This window comes from Petaurus breviceps, unplaced genomic scaffold (assembly GCF_028583685.1).
Source record: "Petaurus breviceps papuanus isolate PSGF00001 unplaced genomic scaffold, PetGlider_PUasm1.0 90601, whole genome shotgun sequence".
Lineage (NCBI taxonomy): Eukaryota > Metazoa > Chordata > Mammalia > Diprotodontia > Petauridae > Petaurus > Petaurus breviceps.
The window spans coordinates 3,967,023-3,986,165 of NW_027187282.1; the positions used below are offsets into that span (position 1 = coordinate 3,967,023).

The 19,143-nt window shown below is 47.1% G+C and overlaps 1 protein-coding gene across 5 annotated transcripts; it reads right to left on the bottom strand.

The window, feature by feature from the left end:
* Positions 1-5,360: 5,360 nt before the first annotated feature.
* FAM50A (family with sequence similarity 50 member A) lies at positions 5,361-18,608 on the bottom strand. Of its 5 annotated transcripts, none has more exons than XR_011163508.1 (12): positions 18,367-18,600; positions 11,556-11,640; positions 11,335-11,434; positions 10,447-10,568; positions 9,441-9,517; positions 8,880-8,946; positions 8,520-8,581; positions 8,024-8,100; positions 7,571-7,625; positions 6,681-6,729; positions 6,411-6,523; positions 5,361-5,729 (listed from the first exon to the last, which is right to left on the bottom strand). XR_011163508.1 is itself a non-coding variant. In XM_069063774.1 (12 exons), the coding sequence occupies exons 1-12, from the start codon at positions 18,466-18,468 to the stop codon at positions 6,145-6,147; spliced, it is 1,017 nt and encodes a 338-aa protein (XP_068919875.1). In that variant the 5' UTR covers positions 18,469-18,608. The 5 variants fall into 5 exon arrangements, 4 of the variants coding, with proteins under 4 accessions (XP_068919877.1, XP_068919879.1, XP_068919875.1 ...); XM_069063774.1 differs by lacking the exon at positions 5,361-5,729 and adding an exon at positions 6,145-6,267 and having other exon boundaries at positions 6,411-6,481; positions 7,997-8,100; positions 18,367-18,608; XM_069063775.1 differs by lacking the exon at positions 5,361-5,729 and adding an exon at positions 6,145-6,267 and having other exon boundaries at positions 6,411-6,481; positions 18,367-18,597.
* Between the last annotated feature and the right edge of the window lie 535 nt (positions 18,609-19,143).

Sequence of the window (19,143 nt, forward strand, 5' to 3'; positions counted from 1 at the left end):
GCTAGGAGAGATGTGGAGGTGGGGATGAGAGAGAGGGAAGGAACAAGGTCCTTCCAATCCCTTGGGCTCAACTTCCCAGGCGCCCAAAGTGTTAACTTCAGAAGCTTGAGTGGCTCTGTATTACTTCTAGGATCAAGTACAGATTCCTCTTTGGGGCATGTAGATACAATTTGACTGTAGTTCACCTTTCTGGAACTACTGCCTGTGATTCCCCTCCACGAACAGCCCACCCCAAACTGGTCTGTGGGCTGTTCCACAAGCTGGCTCCCATACCTGGGCTGCACTTTCAGGATCATCCATTTAGATCTCGAAGGCTACCTGGGCTAATTCCTTCATTTTACAGATGACAAAACTGAAGCCCAGAAAGGTGAACTTTGCTCCAAGTCATACAGGTGCAATGGGCTTGGGCTGGAACCTCCTACTTACCTTCTGCTCCCTTCAGAGCTCAGCTCAAAGGCCTCTGCACTATATGAAACTTTTTTCTAAACTTTCCAGTGACTAGGGTCTCCTGCAATGACTTTCTATTTCCTTCCCATGTTCAGACTGTTGCACACATTTCCTCCAGCTGTCTGCAGGATCCTTGAACCAGGGGCAGTGTGCCTCTTGTCTTTGGATATCTATGCTGGCATAGGATGCCTTCACCATCTGCTGGTTTGGGAGCTTAGTTTCTAAGGGAGGTGGGTTGCAGGGGCAGGGTTGCTTCTATAAAGGATGGATGTGTACATATCCTTCAGTAGATTTGCTAAGATTCCATCCTACTGTTTTATAGAATTTCGGGGGGCTGAGGATAAGGTCCCCAAGGTCCCTTTCCACAGTGTCTGGTAGTTCTCTCCCCAAACCTAAGAACTGGGCCAATCTCAGCTTCTGACTGGTCAAAAGGCATTTTAGTGGTGCTGGAGGTGGGGGGAGGGTATATCCCCTTCCCTTGGAGCTATTTGGAGACAAAAGGCCCCATTCAAGTCTTCAGACTTCTTTCTACTCCTTGGGCCTGGAGTTGTACATTCATCCCCAGGGCTTCATGGCCTGAGGTCTCAGTAGGGAGCACAGTTCTCCCCTTTGCTCTTTCCCCCCAGCTGTCCCCAAAGGCCCAAGCATCAGTGGGTTATAGTGGTGGTGAGGAATATACCTTGGGTTCTTCCCATCCCATTCCACCCCTCTATCCCTACCCATCTTTGTCTTCTGGCTCTACTCTACAAGAAATGGCTGACATCAAGCAGTGTGGGGCTGGAGGGGGAGGGCAAGGGCAAGAATGACAACAGCTGCCTTTTCAATGATCTTCTGCTGAGCCCATTCCCACACAGGAGGGAAAAAAAGCCATCAATCTTTTCTGCATATGCCAGTCGGCTGATCTTGGGGAGCTGCCTATAAAGCTGTGCTGGCTGCTTAGGCAGAGCACCGGCTCCAGTGTCAGGATGACCTGGGATCGAATCTGGGCTCAGATACTTGGCACCACACCCAGAAATAACTGGCCTTGTAATCTTGAACAAGTTACTTAACCCCGATTGCTTCAAAAAAAAAAAAAAGAGGCACAGCTCCTACTCCTCTCCCCTTTTGCCCTAGCCCCCCCACTCAATCTTCTCCAATCCTTTCCCCTCTGCCTAGACTTCTGGCTGCCTCTCCCCACCAACCCAAAGTAGGTGAATAAATGGCAGAGGGGTGAAGGGGTGGGGGGGTTGCTATGTGCTCAGGGAAGAAAAATGGGATGGACTCAATTACTTTTCCCAAAAAATGATAGGGATAGGATCTTGCCGGCAGTCTCTCACCTGGCCTTTGGTTAGGGATTCCTAGCTCTCTAGGACACAGATATCACAGGACTCATTGGCCAGTGAGCACTCCCCTCCCCCAACCCAAGTCTGACCCCAGTCTGTCTTATGGTCCTCAGGGGAAGGAGTGGGTTAGTTGCCATCTGGGGCTTCAGAAGGAAAACAGGAGAGCAGGAAGTGAGATGCCCCCATCCCTGCTGCACTCTCTCTCGTCCCTCCCTCCCAAAGCTGGCCAGTCTGACCCCAAAGCTCCCAGAATTCTGGGCTCCCACAAGTGATGTGGTGGGGTCAGACAGGGGAAACCAATAATTGAGTGAGGCCTGCTATAGAAAGCAAGGGGCCAGCCAGGGAGGGGCTATATGAAGGCCTATTGTTAGTGGGCGACTCCATGCCCTCTAAGCTCAGCTCTGCAGAAAGAGGCTAGGAACAGCCTCAGGGTGTGAAGGCCAGAGCTGGGGTAACAGAGGGGCCTTTTCCTAGCTGAGCAGGGTGATAAGGAACCATTCTCCAGAAAGGAGGGCCCTTCAAAAAGAACAGCCAAATCATTGTGGTGGTGGAAGTGTGTGTGTGTGTGTGTGTCTATGTGTGTGACAGAGAGAGACCAGAGAGACACACATACAGACACAGAGACAGAAAGGCAACAGCTCCTCTTCCCAATCTCTGTTTCCAAGGAGGTGGCTAAAAGCGGAGAGGGAGAGAATGTTCATATGTCACAAGCATGGAAGGAAAGGAAGGGCAGGCTCAGTCTTAAGGGTTATCAGAACCAGTCAAGCAGGCACAGGAGGCTGGGACTGGGCCCTCCGGATAACTAAATCCCCAGGGCCAGTCTGATGAGTTGCCCCTAGTCAGATTCCCCAGCCCAAGTCAAGTGTAGCCTGTGACTGCTTCCAGTGTGGCCTTAGGGAGGAAGCAGGTAGCTTTGGAGAAAGTTAGACAGAGTTAGCTAGTGCCATCTAGAGCCCAATTTCATCTAGAAACCTTTTTCTTTCTCACTCCTCCCCTGAGCTCTGCTGCCTTCTGTTGATGATACTTGCCTCCATTCCAGTAGAACCCATTTGTCCTGCTTGGGGTGGGGGGAGAAGGGGGAGGCTCCCCCACTACCAGACTCTTCCTTCATCATCATCACCCAGCAACTGTTGAGATTCATTCTACCCAAATTTCTCATCTTATCTAGGTGCTGGTGGCTGTTATCTACCAACCCACCTAAGCCTAAATTCAGTGCCTGGCTCAGTTTTTGCACCCGGACTCCTGCTTTCATATTGAAGACTTCAATCTACATACCTCAAGTATCTGGCTAGGTCCTCAATCTCCTCAGTGCCTATGACTTCCTTCTCCACTCTGCCTTGGCTTCACATAGAGATGGCCAGCCCTACCCACACCCCCCCTCCCTTCTTGCCATCACCCACAATGTTCTTGCTTCCATGGTCAGTAACTCTGAAGCTCCTTCTAATGATCATAATGTTGTGTCATTCCAACCTTCCCTCTGCATTCTGACCCCTAGCTATTCTTATTTATTTTGGGGGGGAGAAGGCTAGGCAATTGGGGTTAAGTGACTTGCCCAAGGTCACACAGCTATTGTGTCAAGTGTCTGAGGCCACATTTGAACTCAGGTCCTGACTCCAGACCTCTAGCTATTCTTTATCCTCCTGGTATCCTTCAGTCTCTTCATCTATCTCCTACACTGATGCTGCAGTGCTCCTTCCCCATCTCAATCCCCTGTCGAATGAATTCAACTCTACTCTATCCTCTTGAGCTCCTGCCCCTTGTCCTATGGCTGATCATATCTTGCCAAACCCCAACCTTGGATTATTCCCATCTGCCACCTTAACTCTTATTATGGGCTTTTGAAACGACTTGTCACAGTGGCTCTTCCAAAACTTTTCATCCCTCCTTTAAATCTCCCCCCATCCTCTCAGCTGAAAACCTTGCCTCACCACACAGCAAAAAATGGAGGCCATTAGCAGTGAGCTCCCTCCTCTCCCCTCTTCATTTCATATAGCTCAGATGTCTTTCCCAAGTTTCCTCCTTCACCTGTCTCCCATGAAGAGGTGGCCCTTTTCACCAAACCAAGCATGTCCAAGTCATCCCATCCCATCCTCTCTTCTCTAGCACCTACTATGTGTCAGGCACTGTGCTTGATTATCTAATTTGATAATTAGGGGAAGTAGATGCTATCATTATTCCCATTTTACAGTAAAGGAAACCAAGACAAACAGATTAAGTGACTTGCCCAGGGTCACATGGATAGTGTCCGAGGCTGGATTTGAACTTGGGTCTTTTCCTGACTCCAGGCTGAGTATTCTATCCACTGTACCACCAACTGCCCTGTCTCTCATCCTTATTCTCTCCCTTATCTTCCATCTGTCTACTGGTTGTTTCCTTGCTGCTCACCTGGTCAGGTCTCCATCTGTAAAAACCCCTCACTTGATCTTACCATGTCTGCTTTCATCCTTGAGAAAGCAATTTACACTTGCTATCTCTATTTCCTCTGGCTTTCATCCTCATCATTTAACTAGGTATGCAGCCCACAGAGAGCTGGATTCAGGAAGTAGTGAGTTTGAATCCTATTTCAGACATTTATCAGCTGTGTGACCTCTGCCTGTTTCCTCATCTGTAAACAGGGGGTACCAGTGGCTACCTCTCAGGATTGTTTTGAGGATAAAATTAGGTTATTTGTAAAACACTTTGCAAACCTCAATGTGCTTAGAGCCCTAGAATCATTAACTGAAATCACCACCTCCAAAGTGACCAGTGATCAAACTGCCAAATCAAATGGCATGTTTTTTAGACCTTATCCTTCTTCTTTTTTTCTTTTTGGAAGCAATTGGGGTTGTGACTTGCCCAAGGTCACATGGCTAGTGTTAAGTGTCTGAGGTCATATTTGAACTCAGGTCCTTCTGAGTCCAGGGCCGGTGCTCTATTCGCTGCGCCCCCGAGCTGCCCCAAGACCTCATCCTTCTTGACCTCTGGATCATACTCTTCTCCTGGGTATTCCTCTCTAGGTTTTTCTCTGGTTCTTCTTTTAGCTAATTTTGTCAGACTCCGCAGCTTTAATGATCATCTTTATGCAGACAATTTCCCAGCCCTAGTCTGGTATTACCAACTTCCTTTTGGGCATTTCAAACTGTATGTCCCATAGGTTTCTCAAACTCAGCATGTCCAAAACAGAACTTATTTTTTCCCCCCAAACTGCTCCCTTTCCCAACTTTCCTATTGCTATCTAGGGCACCACCACTGTCCTCCTAGTCACTGTAATACTGAAATAGCATTTTTTGTGAAATTAAGTCTCAAAGTCACTTGAGTTTGGAGAAGTCACAGAATGGGACAAAACAACCCCTTTTTCCTTCTCAGAGTCTCCTGATCCCCTCCTTCAATAAGAAACCAGGTGTCTTAACCCTTCCATCTTGTTTTTCCTTCCCTTTCAAGTGGTTATTGACTCGAAAAATACCAAACTTGTGGGTCCTTGGCTTTGAAGACCCTTGGTTCCAGCTTGTTAGCAACTGGCATGCATTGCTTAATCATTGTCTGGATAAGTATTTGTGCCCTCCCTTTCTCCCAACTTTTTTCAGCCCAGGGCTCAGAATATAGGGGCTCCAGTTCTCACACAAAAGTTTTATTTATTCTAAAATAAGAAATATGTAAATAACAGTAAGAATTAGGGAGTAGAGATCCAGGGACCAGTTCTGCCACAGGCCTACCCAGTCTGTGCCAGTCCCAGGTTCTGCTTCCCAGTTGGATGTGTGGACCTAAGGAATGCAGATACACCTAGAAAACTAGTGGGAAGGTTTAAGCCCCAAGATACAGGAGGGAAGGAGGCTTAGGGGGAAGGAAGGATGTTTAGAGGCAGCTGCTAGCTTTCTCTGTCAGGCTTAACAATGAGAAAAAATAGGTGGGTGGGAAGGTAGGGATGGAGGAGAGGTGAGGTGACAAAGATCACATGCCACCTTTTACAGGCGCTCATCGGATCTTTGTGAGGTTTGGGGATGGGAGAGACAGACAGTTAGAGAGAGAGTGAGAGACCGAGGCAAGTTAAAGATTGGGGAGGGCGGGAGAGAAATGAGAGAGAGAAAACAAATCATTAATATAGGTCAGACATCAAGATTGCACCTTGTTTTCTTGTGGGGTTATGAAGGATGAGTGCAGGCTAGGGGTGGGGAACAACACATAGGTATATGTCCAGAAATGGGAGGGCTAGAAACGGCTGGCACTGGGGTCAAAAGGGTCCTATGTCTAGCAGCTGCCACCTAGGTCTTGCCCTTCAGGGTGGCAATGCCAGCTTAAGTGATGCTGAGTGGTCCACAGGGCCACTGTCCTTGGCAGCTCCCACTTGTCCTCAGAAAGCCCAGAATCCCCTCCACCCTCCCATCCTTGCCTTAAACTTCTAGCCCCTCACCGTGTACTTTTCCCACTTTTTCTCTGGGTCATAGGGCTCCCAGCGGTTGGCTGGGAAAATATGCTTGTTCTTTTCATACCATCTCCTTAGCACCACCTTTCCTGCATGTGACTGAAGGGAAAAGGTGCCACTGAGATCTCACTCTGATTCCCCACTTATGCCCCACCCTCTGGATAGCTTTTAAGGAGACAACCCCCACCAAGTCCTAGCTACCCATCAGTCCCCAAGGCTCTCCCCTGGCACTGCCCACCTACCTCATCCTTCTTTACTGTGGCATCACTGAGAAGTCGAACATCATCATGGACATCAAAGTTAAAGAGTGGGCCTGGAGGGGAAACAGCAGCTGGAAGTCAGGCTCTTCCCTTGCCTGTAAGGGCAGGGAGGGGAATTTGTTTCCTTTGGCCAGTACCCAGTGGTAGGAGCCATGGCTTAGGATACAAAACTGAGCCTCCCACCCCTTCAGCATCCCAGGGGCTTAGAGCACCCAAAGGACCTGGAGTTGCTACCTCTGTGGGCTGACTTACCACTCTTCCCTCTGGCTTTGGTGACAATGAAATCATAGAAACTGTGATGCTAGAAGCCAACAAGAAGAGAGCAAGGGGTCACTGAACCATCTGGCAGAGGTGAGGGCTTCCAGGAAGCAGGGCTAGCAGGATGAGAGCAGTTCCTGCTCACATATACAAACCAGTCACCTGCTAAGCCCTGTCAGCATTCCCTACCCACCACCCCCTGGCATGTTCTCAAGGAAAGGAAATCTGTTAAGGGGCCATATGGTGCCAATGAAAGGGCACTGAACCAGCTTTTGAAAGCTCTTTGCAGGCAGGGACTGTCTTTTGCTTCTTTTGTATACCCAGCCCCTTAGCATGGTGCCCATCAAACAGCAGGGGCTCAATCAATGTTTACTGATTGGTTGAGACCCAGATCCTGGTTCTGGTTCTCTTAACTAGCTATGTGACCTTGGTCAAATCACAAGCTTTCTGTTTCTAACCCGTAAAATGCAAAGAATTCCTACCCTGACTGTAAGGAGCCAGTGATATTTTACTGGAAATAGGGAAAGCTCATGAATGTGCATTGTCAACCATAAAGGACTAGATCAGGCCTGCACAACCTGTGGCCCGAAGGTTGCTTACAGCAAGCCAAATGATTTCCAGAGGACCGGGAAAAATGTAGAGGAAAAATCCTTTGGCATGCCTGAGGGCCACAGGTTGTGCAGGCCTGAGCCAGACTAAAGTGAGTTGCCATTAGTATTATTTTAACATACATGTTTTAACAACCCAAACGGCATAATAAAGGGAAATGTTATCAAAGAAGCAAGCAAGAGACTGTGGGAATGCCCCCTGCCACTCCCCCACCTTGCTTCAAGCTATCTCCCATCTTTTGCCAAGGATCTCTTGGAGCCAAAGGAGACACTCACATGAGGTATAATCAGATCCTCCTTGATGTACATCAGCTGCTTCACTCCTGCTGACCTGGGGGTGAGATAGAGCAAGATAGTCAGAGATGTGTCCAAGCCTTCCCCAGCCTCCTATCCGCACCCCCCCCCAGGCTAAAGAAGTTAGACAGCAGGCTGGCCAGAAGATGGAGGCGGCACTACCATTTTTCAAATCAATCCCCCACCAGTTGTCCAGAGCGCTAGCCTCTTGGCCTACCTGGCTGGACATGCCCGAAACTGGGCATGCCTTTGGGTTAGACAACAAAGGCAAGGCAGGGGGCATTGGTTCCAGAAGGCCCCTGCTAAAATGCACATGTTACCTAGGAGAGGAAGGATAGCTGGGCTCCAGCTCTCTCCTAGGAATGCATTAGCATCACTTAGCAGTTAGGGAGACACAATTGGAGGTACCTTCTCTTATCCCAGGGCCCAACAGACCTCAGCTCACTGAAGTCTTTCTGAAGGATCTCCAGGGCTTTCTGGAGGAATTGTTGCATCGTATTCCCCTTCTTCATCTACTAGAGGCAGCATGAAAGCCCCAGAAGTCAAAACAATTGGAGAGGGAGAAAGGGATGAGACACCGAGGGTTAACTCTCCAGTGGGCTCAGGCCTACTCACTCAGGCCCTCAGGACAGGCCTTAATCAGAAGGATGAGGAAAGGGATGCAGGAAGCCTGATCTTGTCTCAGAGGGCAAGGATTCCCCCTTCTACCCTTTGTCCTAGCTAGCAGCCCCGGGAAGGGTAGGACCGGCATCCTGCAGGGTAGCCACTCATATAGCTATGGTCTTTCCTAGCCCAGGATGGCTTTCACAACCCTCCCCCCTCCTCCTCCCTGAACACGAAGCAATCAGTCTAAAGCTAGGAATGGGACAGCTAAGATAGGATTAAATTTGACCCCCCCACCCCCGTTCTCCCAGATAGCACCATTTCCAACCTTCACAATCCTTTGGTGCCCAGAGCCATCCCAGTAACTAAAAGTGATTTCAATTTCTTCACCTAGGAGTGGCAAAAATTTTTCCTCTTAGCTCCAGACTTAGAAGTACCCTGAAATATCTAGACCTAGATGTTTCTTACCTCCCCCAGTCAGGACTGGGGAAAGGCACCTACCTTCCAATATGGGTAAAGTCCTTGGGGGACTTTAGGGAAACCAGACCAGCCAGTCATCTCCACCACGTAATTTCCATGAAGACTAGGGGTGACTCACCGCTATCCCCCCACAGCCCACCCTCCTCAAGCTTAGTCCCACAGAGGCAGGGGTGTATATAATGTTTGTCTGGACATCCTGATGCCTCACTCTTGATCTTCTCCTGCTTGGCCTCCCATTCCTGCCGAAGTTCCTTTCGGAGCCTATTTTCTTCTTCCTATGGGAGAAAATGGGAAAAGGGAATAGTGTATTGTCAGATATGGTCACTATATGGTTTGCTTGTTTTTGTCAAGAGGGAGAGTTCAATTTGGGGAATGAGTGTGAGTGTGTGTGTGTGTGAAGACAGAAGCGATTGATAAAATGTACTTCAAAAAGAAGACAAGGATGGGGTGGTTAGGTGGTGCAGTGAATACAGCACTGGCCCTGGAGTCAGGAGGACCTCAGTTCAAATCTGGCCTCAGACACTTAACATAAAAACTAGCCATGTGACCTTGGGCAAGTCACTTAACCCCAATTGGCCTCCAAAAAGCCAAAAAAAAAAAAAAAAAGACAAGGGAGTCTGGGTTATTGAGTGACAGTTCCTCCTTCCTCAACATACCAAATCTCTCCTATCACCAATATCCTGAAATTAGACAAGTTGCTCGCTTGGGCCTGCTCCATACACAAGCTTCCCTACTCAAGGAGAACTGGAAACAACTAGGTTGTCTTTACCTCTCGGTCATGGTCAGGAAGAAAGCTTGTGTCCACATCTGGGTTCTTCCCTAATTTTCTCTTCTTTGAAGGGATCTCTGTAAGGAAACAGATGTATGGCACCCATGCCAGGTGCCAGTCTGATTCAATCTACCTTTGATTCTCCAACCCTCTGGCACAATCCTGGATGACCTGAGATCCACAATACATGCTGACAAAGACAACATGCTATTTCAATGTCTTCCTGGCCTTCTCCAGTTAGACTGTTAACTCTCTGAAGGTAGGACCCATGTCTGTTCTTGTTCATGCCTATGTTGCCTATGGGATACAGCCCAACCTCCTTAGCTGCACAGTAATGACCCTCCACCATCTGGTCCCAATATGCCCTTCTAGCCTGACCGTTCTAGCACTCTCCCATATGTTTGCTCAAATGGTTCACATCTCAGGCATGCTTAACTATTCTTGCTCACAGCCCCAGGACAGCCCTCCCAATTTTTCTGCCTAATTCAGTTCTAGCAGTCTTTTAAGATCTAGTTCAAATCTCATTTCAACTGTGAAATCTTCCCTTGACTACCTCAGCTGGAACCCAACTCACACCATTTGTTGGGCAATTAATCACCCTTCTTTGTCTTAAACTATTACTTCAACTTTTGTAATGCTGGTTCATTTCTCAAAGGGATGAGGCCTGTCCACTCAGACTGACTGCTCCAAGAGGGCAGGACCTAAGCTTGGAAATGTGTTTGACTGGATTTACTTCTTTTTTTTTTTTTTTTGCTTTTTGGAGGGGGGAAAGCAGGGCAATTGGGGTTAAGTGACTTGCCCAAGGTCACACAGCTAGTAAGTGTCTGAGGCTGGATTTGAACTCAGGTCCTCCTGACTCCAGGGTCAGTGCTCTATTCACTGTAGCACCACCTAGCCACCCCTGGATTTACTTGGAGCCTGCTTCCCTTCCCTTTCTCAGTGAGAACGAGCTCAGCTCTCCCTTCTCTGGGAATTCCCTGTTTCAACCTCCCATCTCTCCTCTCACCTTCCCATTTTAGATCTTCCTCATCCATATCTTCCTCTTCCTCATCCAAGGTAAAGGACAGGCTAGAAATCTTCCACTTTTCTTCCTTCTTGCATTCCTTTTCTTGAAGTTTCTTTAGCTTTCTAGAGGGCTGTCCGCAAGGCTTCAGCCAGGGGCATCCATGTTACCCCTCCCTTGTGCCCGCCTTTCTCAGGCCTGACAGAACCTTTTCGTGCATAGTTCCACCTGTGCTGTCAGAAATGTCTCCTGAGGGAGCACTATATAAGCGCTATCCAGGGTAGAATCAGGGAATTCTTGTGAAGTTCTTTGCATCAAAACTGTGATAAGGGGTGATGTGGGGGCCAGAGAGGTATATGGAATGAGACTTGGCAGCCATCAATTTTTTTTCTTTTTGGAGGGGGGAAGCCAGGGCAATTGGGGTTAAGTGACTTGCCCAAGGTCACATGGCTAGTGTTAATTGTCTGAGGCCAAATTTGAACTCATGTCCTCCTGACTCTAGGGCCAGTGCTCTGTTCACTGCACCACCTAGTCATCCCATATCCTCGATCTTTTAAGAAGGTATAAAGGTTGAATTTACTCATAAAAGGGAAGGAGAAATAATGGCTAACAGGTATACTTATGAATATAAAGAGATTGAATACCAAAAGTTAGTTTTTCAAGGCCTAAGTTATGTTAACTAAAGCTTTATAAACCTGTCCCAAATTTTCTCCTTAACAGAGAGCTCACCATCCCTCTGAATTCTGGGCAACCCCAATGCTTGCTGGTAGCATGTTCCTCCTGTGCTAAGGCAGAGCCCCTTATCCTGCCCCCGGTGGGCAGCTGAGGGGTATCTTCTTCTCCCCCTCCCCCATGTCCAGTAGTTAGAATGAGGAAGGCCAGGACACCTACAGCTGAAGTTCTTTAGACTGCTCCCTTTTAGCCAGCTCTTTTTCCCGTTCCTTCACCAGCACCTCCTGCTTGGCCTTCATGTCATTCAGGGTTACAAGACCTGGTAGATGAGGAAGGCTGGTAAGGACAGGGCTGAGGCAATGGGGAATGGCAGGCCAGATGGAGCAACAGAACAGCTGGGAGCGTAAGCTTTTAGGGCTTGGGGCATATCCCCTACTTACCCACAGTGCTGGACTGGAGCTCAGCCTCTACAGCATCATAATGAGCTGAGAATTTCTTGTCAATGTTTGACTTCATGATGTTCTCCTGCAAGGTTGAAGGGAAGCAGAGGCAGTTAGGGTTACCAGAGAGAACTCTGGGAAAGTGGCAGAGAGATTAATGGAATCAAGAAAGTGAAGGAAGTTCCCATTTCAGCTCTGCCACTGACTTGCTTAGGAACTCTGGACAAGTCCTTTTCATCCTAGGGAGCTCAGTTTCTTTATCTGCTAAATGAGGGCACCAGACTCTCTGAATTCTTTCTCCCCCCCACCAATTCTTTTTTTTCCCTGAGGGGATAAGGCAGGGCAATTGGGGTTAAATGACTTGTCCAAGGTCACACAGTTAGTTAAGTGTCAAGTGTCTGAGGCTGGATTTGAACTCAGGTCTTCCTGACTCTAGGGCCACCTAGCTGCTCCAGCTGTCCCTGATTCTAACCTCTGATTGTCCTTGTTCCTGCCTCAGAAGAATGTATCTGAAGCCTCTGGCCCGCCCAATCTCTGCCTGAGAACATCAAATGCTACTTTTTGTGACCTTTTGGTCCCCGATGCCTTGTGTGTCCATCATTCTTACACATACATTCCAGTGAAGGGGGGTCAGAGAGATGAAAAAGGAGGCAGAGACCACAGGCAACTGGTCCTTGTCAACTGCTTAGTTCTGGTGATTCCTATTCCCAAAACACCTGCAAAATCCATCTTCTCCCCTCTCAGCCAGGCAGCATCCACTGGGTTCAGGCCCTCGTCTCCCTCCATAGAATGTAATCTGAAATGCCAGAACTGTCTTATTTTGGCTGTGTACCTCCGGTACTGAACACAGAAGGTGCTGAAGAAATGCTTGCTGACTGACTGATCACTTCCCACCTGGATTACTGAACTTGTTTCCTATTTTCTCTGCCTTCATCTTCCACACTGCTGCCAAATGACTAAGCCTAAAACCTAGCTCTGATTACGTGTACTTTCATGATCAAAAATATCCAATGGCTCCCTATTCCCTCTACAATAAACTAGGAACTCCTCAATCTATCACTTAACCCCTTCCCTAACTTATTTCCCATCACCCCCCCACCTCTACCCCCAGTCCAGACAAACTGGTTTTTCCTAGAACTCCCTGTCCCAGCTCTGTGCCTTTGACATACCTGGAACAGACTCTCTTCTCATTCCTGCCTCTTAGAATCCTCAGCTTCCTTCTAGGTTCAGTGCTCTGTCTACTTCTACTGGGAAGCCTTTTCTGATCCCCCCTGCCCCCCAATTGTTCATTATGTCTGCTTCTGCAAGTTATCTCATATTTACTTATCTGTGTGTGTTCCAGAGAGGTAGATGAGTGCTGGATTTGGAATCAGAGAGACCTGACTTTGATTCCTGTGTTTTAGACTTACTAGCTCTGTGAGCACAGACAAGTTGGTTAGGCTTTCTTAGCCTCAGTCTTCTAATCTATAAGATGTCAATAATGATGCCTGGGGTCCCTAGGTCCCACTAGGTTGTTGTGTTAGCCTGAATGAACAGATTCATAAAAAGGGCTTTGTCCCATTAGGATTATTAAGGTAGGAAGGCTTTGTTTGGGTCCTGCAATGTCTGTCTGTGACCTGAGAACCAGATGTAGAGACTTGACCATGGAATGACTGAGTTCTTTAGTCACATATCCCATGAACGTTACCTATTAGATAAATGCTGGAGGGGATGTGGAAGACTAAGGACACTAAAGTACTGTTGGTGGAGAGCAATTTGGAACTTTGCCCCAAGGGCTATCAAACTGTGCTTAATACCCCTTGACTCAAAAATACCACGACTAGGTTTGTACCCCAAAGAGATCTAAAAAGGGGAAGGACCTATATGTACAAAACATTTATAGCAGCTCTCTTTGTGAAGTTGGAAATTGAAGGGATATCCATCAAAACTAGTTGTGGTATATAATTGTGATGGAATGCTATTGTGCTGATGAGTAGGATGCTTTCAGAAAAGCCTGGGAAGATTTACATGAACTGATACAAAGTAAAACGAGCAGAACCAGGAGAACCATTTATACAGCAACAGCAATATTGTAGAATGATCAACTGTGAATGAACTAGCTACTCTGATCAATACAATGATCCAATTCCAAAGGACCCATGATTTAAAAAAAAAAATGCTATCTATCTCCAGAGAGACAACTGATGAACTGAGTGCAGATTGAAGTATAATTTTTTTCACTTTATTTTTCTTGTCCTTTTTTTGACAACATGGCTAATATAGAAATACTTTTTGCAGGATTTTACATGTGTAATACATATCATAGTGCTTGCTTTCTCAAGGAGTAGAGAAGGGGCTGGAGGAAGAGAGAGAATTTGGAACTTGAAATTTTTTTAAAATGCTAAAAATATATTTTTTTAAAGAAAGGGGAAAAATACTGTATCTAAAAAATGAACCACTCAAAGGGGCAGAATTTTTTAATTTCATTTTTTTCCAATTACATGTAAAGCCAATTTTTAACTTTTTTTTTTCAAAATTTTGAGTTCCAAATTCTCTCCCTTCCTTCCTCCCCTCTTGAGATGGTAAGCAATTTGATATAGGTTATACACGTAGAGTCAAGCAAAACATATTTCAATATCAGAAATGTTGTAAAACATAACACAGACTAAAAAAAAGAAAAATAAGGTAAACAAAGTACACATCAATCTGCATTCAGACTTCATCAGTTCTTTCACGAGAGGTGGACAGCATTTTTCATCATAAATCCTTCAGAACTGTTTTGGATTTTACTGCATTGCTGAGAGAATAGCTAAGTCATTCACAATTGACTACTGTACAATATTGCTGTTACTATATACAATGTTCTTCTGGTTCTGCTCACTTCGCTCAGCATCAGTTCATGTAAGTCTTCTCAGGTTTTTCTGAAAGCATCCTGCTCGTCATTTCTTATAGCACAGTAGTATTCCATCACAATCATATACCACAACTTGTTCAGCCATTCCCCAGTTGATGGACATCCCCTCCATTTCCAATTCTCTGCCACGACAAAAAGAGCTGCTTTACATATTTTTGCACATATATGTCCTTTTTCTAAAAAAAAAAAATCTCCTTGAGATACAGACCTAGTAGTGGTACTACTGGATCAAAGGGTATGTATAGTTTAATAGTCCTTTGGGCAGAATTCTAAATTGTTCTCCAGAATGGTTGGACCAGTTCACAACTCCATCAATAGTGCATTAGTGTCCCAACATTCCCACATCCCCTCCAACATTTCTCATTTTCCTCGCTCAAAGAGTAAGTATTGACCCCTGTATTTCATCTATAAAATGGGAGGAAATTAATCCGATATCACTAGTTATAGCAATGATATCAGGCAGGTGGGTCACAGAGTGAGGATTCTGACATTAGCTGATTTGGGCCAACTGTCCCACTGTTCTTAGTGATACAGTGAGGAACAGAATTAAACATGATCCTTGACCAAAAGACCTGGCCTTCTATTTAAATAGCTCTACGGAAGGAGGATTTGGATATGATGGCCCAGTGGCATTCAATATCTGGTATCAGACTCTGGATCACTGAAATAGAATGGACTAGAGAGACTGGAGGGGGGGGGGAAGAGGACTCTCACCTAAAATCTCAACTGAGTAGAGTAAAAAATGGTAACTTGGTACTATGGCTGACTTACTTGGACCTAGAAGGAGTAGAGAAGAATTTGGAATATGCACTTTACTTTAAACAGCAGCTAGTCAGCAAACCTGATCAGGTTATAGTAAATTGTATCACCTCAATGGCTTGTGGCCTCAAACTTTTTTGTGAGGGAAGGGTCTTTTACCTGATTTTCAAACTGGTGATTCATTCACAGAGCCAGACTGAACTGTGTCCCACTGAAAGGGTCCAGGAGATTTGGTTTTAGAGACAAGAACTGTTGTTGGTGTGGGGCATCAAATGAAACGTTCGTACACATGCCCTCTACCACTGTGGCCCTCAACTGAGTGGGGCTATTACATGATGGTACAATACTACTTCAAAAAGACTTGTTTAAGCTATCAAAGTGTCAGAAACACTGAGATGGAGAGATCTTAAGAACAGAATTAGACAATAAGAACTGTACCATCACTGTCTTCATTACCATAACCTCTGAAAATAGATTCTCTGCCTTCCAAATAGTCAGGGTTGGCAAAACTGAGAAATATTTGCTAGTCTGTCAACCTCTGGTTTGGGAAGGTTACCTGACAGTGAATGCACTAGGAGAATGGGATCCCTCTGGCTAGCCTGATAGGACAGGATCAGATGGAGTTGAGACATGTACACTGAACATACAACAGAATTAAACCCAGAATAGTCTCTTGAGAAGAATATAATGAGAAGCAATTGACTCTTTATTAATTTATATACAACGTTATCATGTTTCTTTGTAATCTATTTTCAAATGGAATTGTACAACATAATGTTTACTTCTTTAGATTTTATACCTCACTTCCAATACTACCAAGTATGTAATTATTTATCCCTGTAAAATGTAATATGTGATCCAAAGTGCCTGTATGTCTGTTCATTTCAACATTTGCTGAATAAAGTAAAAATCTCTGTTGTAGAATCTCATCCACGAGCAGCAGCAACTCAAGGCCATCTGATCCAAGTTTGACCTGAAGAATCCCCTCTATAACAGCCCCAGCAAGCTTCACTCTGAGATTGCTCTAATGCTGAAGCCCATTTTCTATTCCATAGAAATGGAATTGGGAAATACAATGTACTAGAATAGAGATACCACTAAGATGTGGTTTTCTAAGCCAATCTGCAGCCAGGCTCATTTGAGTTGGCTGCTCCTGCTCTACCGGATAGGAAGCTGTTCTTTACATCAAGCCTAAATTCACAACTCCCACAACACCCAGCAGAAGTGAAATCCTTCTTGCTTTGACTTACAGAAAACTGTCACATCTACTCCATCATACCAGGTCCCAAGTCTTCTCCAGGTTAAACAGGCTCAGTTCTTTAAACAACATGTACTTGAGGTCTCTCTCCATCCTGTCTATCCTCCTCTGGACAGTTTCTTAGTCATCAGCCCTGCCTTGAAAGAGGCCATGGGCACAGGTAGTGGTGGTGGTACTTAACCAGCCTAGGCTGGCTTTGGAAAGCCACTGTGGAAGTCCACTAAACAGACAGGGGAATGAATACCACCTTCCATGGCCCATTACATCTAGCCAGGCTTAACAGATCACCCTGACCATTTTCTTTGCTAAGTACAATGCTTCCAAACCCAGGTACTCTGCACCCTTCCTTCTCCCCACCTTTCTCTGGGAGCTGGAATCAAATTAATGTTGTCATTGCTATGAGAAAGTGTATATAAATCACCTCCCCTAGTGTTCCTACCACCTTCTTAGGATTTCCAAGTCAAAACAACCCTGCTTGGCTGCAACTGTCCTATAGAGTCTCCCCCCATTAGAATGTAAGCTTTTTGACAGTGGAAACTGTCTTACTCTTTGCCCCCTGCCCCCTCAACATATATTCCCTAAGGGCAGGAATTGTTCCTTTTTGTCCTTACATCCCTAGACCAGCACAAGGCTTTGCCCATAGTAGATGCTTTAAGCAATTTTGTGAAATAAAATGAACTAGAGTTGGGGGGGTAGAAAGGTATGCCTAGGCATTGTCCTTGGACCTCACTGCCACTCACTGAGGACTTGGTTACAAGTATATATACAATACAATACACAGTGTAGTAGATATATACTATACAAAGTATAAAAGTTTTCCTAGTTCTGGCATTAACAGTATCTCCAAATACAGTGGAAGTAGAATCTCTATTAGTCAAACACCTGAGCCACATCACAAAGGGAATGTAGAGTGAAAGTCAGAGTCCAGCCCCAAACAGGGAAGGTGCTACTTCCACAGAGATACATGGACTTCAGTTTCCTGGAGGAAGCAGTGATGAAATCCTGGGCCAAAGGATCAAGCAGAAGAATCATGGGACCAGGTGTCCTGGATATAGGAGGAAGAATTCCATGAGCAAAGGGAAAGAGATGATAAAAAGAGTTGGCAATTATACTGCAACCACTTTGGAAGCAGTTGCTATTCCAAAGGAAGAAACAGTGGCAGGCAGAAGTTAACAACTGATCCAACATCACTGCAGTTACCAAGTGTCTGCCTCCAGGGGCAAGGCTCTCTGCTGCCACCTCGGGCCACGACGTGCAACCTGGCGTCAAAGCTGTCAAAGTCCAACAGAAGTTTGGGCTGGAGATCCCTGCAGGCCCTCTACTGACTTGGAAAACCACATGCTAACACCATCTATATTTTATTGTATTTTTTTAAATTTCGTGACATACTTCCCAATGACCGTTTCATTTGGTTGGGCTCCACTCGCATTAGCCGGACTTCTTCGGATCGCGCAGGCTCATGCAAGGCTCTAACTTTGGTTGGCATTTGCCGTTGCAGGTAGGCCAGGTGTTCCGCCCGAGAAGAAAGGGCGGCTGCTTTGGGTCGGTACGTAACGCGTAACGTTGGCCTGGGCCCCGAGGGTGCTCGCTATCGTTTGGACAGACCTCAAGGTCCGTCCTCTCCCTTGGGTGGCTGCCAGGCTGGGCGCCCAGCCAGGTCTTCGGCGTCGCCCCTCGGCCCCAGACTCGAGAAAACCGCAGTGAAGCGGCAGATATAGCAGGTGGGCCTTCCAGGCTCCGGCTTCGCGCGCGCAAGTTCGGACTCGGACGCAGAGACCGCGCGGAGGCCGCAGCGCCTCGCGCTCCCACCTGCCAAGGCCTCGGGCAGCGGCCAGCGCGCATGCTCGAAAAGCGCCCCGCGCCTTTCCCGAGGCTTCCCCTCCCCTTCCCTCTCCCCTCACCTCAGTGATCCGCTGCTCCATCTGCTCCATCTGCTTTTCTCGCTTCTTCATGAGATGCATGGCGCGGCCCGCCTCACTGGCGGCACCCTTGTACCGAGCCATGGCAGCGGCAGACGGAGGTATCCCGAGCCAGGCTGAAGTCGTCTCCCTCGACTGCAGCCGACAGGCCCGCGATGACGTCACTGCGCAGCCACGTCAGTACCACATGGACTGCCGCGGCGGCTACGCCGTCTCGGCTCCGCCCGGGAGGCCGTGGGGAGCACGTGACGCAACGTAAGCGGGCTCGCGGAGGCCCGCCTCCCCGCCCATCCTCCCGAAGAAATGGCCACAGACTAAGGTACTTTTCAACAGGCTTTATTGGGGACTTGTTTCTCCTGTCCAATACACAGTAAGCGGGAGTCACACACAGTCACTTGTCGACATTTGGTCCCGCCCCCCACTTTCCGTCGGGGGGGGGGGGGGCAGGCCATCGCAGGAGTTTGGTCCCTTTCCCCACCTCTTTTTGTAAACTTTCCCTCGGAAAACTGTCTGCTCCCCCGTCACGTGGCCATTGCACTGGGGAAAGGGACTGGGAAAGGGGCTCCCTCTCCCACAAATAGGGGGAAGATTAATACAGCATCGACAGTACCGGGGCAAGGGTGGGGGTGGGGCACGAAATTAGTTTTCTTCTTCCTTCTCCTGCGGGACCCTAGGGAAGGGGGAACGGGAGGGAGGGGGGCATCACTATGGAAAGATATATTAATAAGTTAAAATAAATTAAAGGGAAAGGGGCTGGAA

Excerpts from the sequence above, each read along its gene's own strand:
- FAM50A (XM_069063774.1), bottom strand. The coding sequence starts at position 18,468 with ATGGCTCGGTACAAGGGTGCCGCCAGTGAGGCGGGCCGCGCCATGCAT. Across the intron at positions 11,435-11,555 it reads GCTCCAGTCCAGCACTGTGG|GTCTTGTAACCCTGAATGAC; the intron begins GTAAGTAGGGGA and ends CTCATCTACCAG. Across the intron at positions 8,101-8,519 it reads GGCACCAAAGGATTGTGAAG|ATGAAGAAGGGGAATACGAT; the intron begins GTTGGAAATGGT and ends TGCCTCTAGTAG.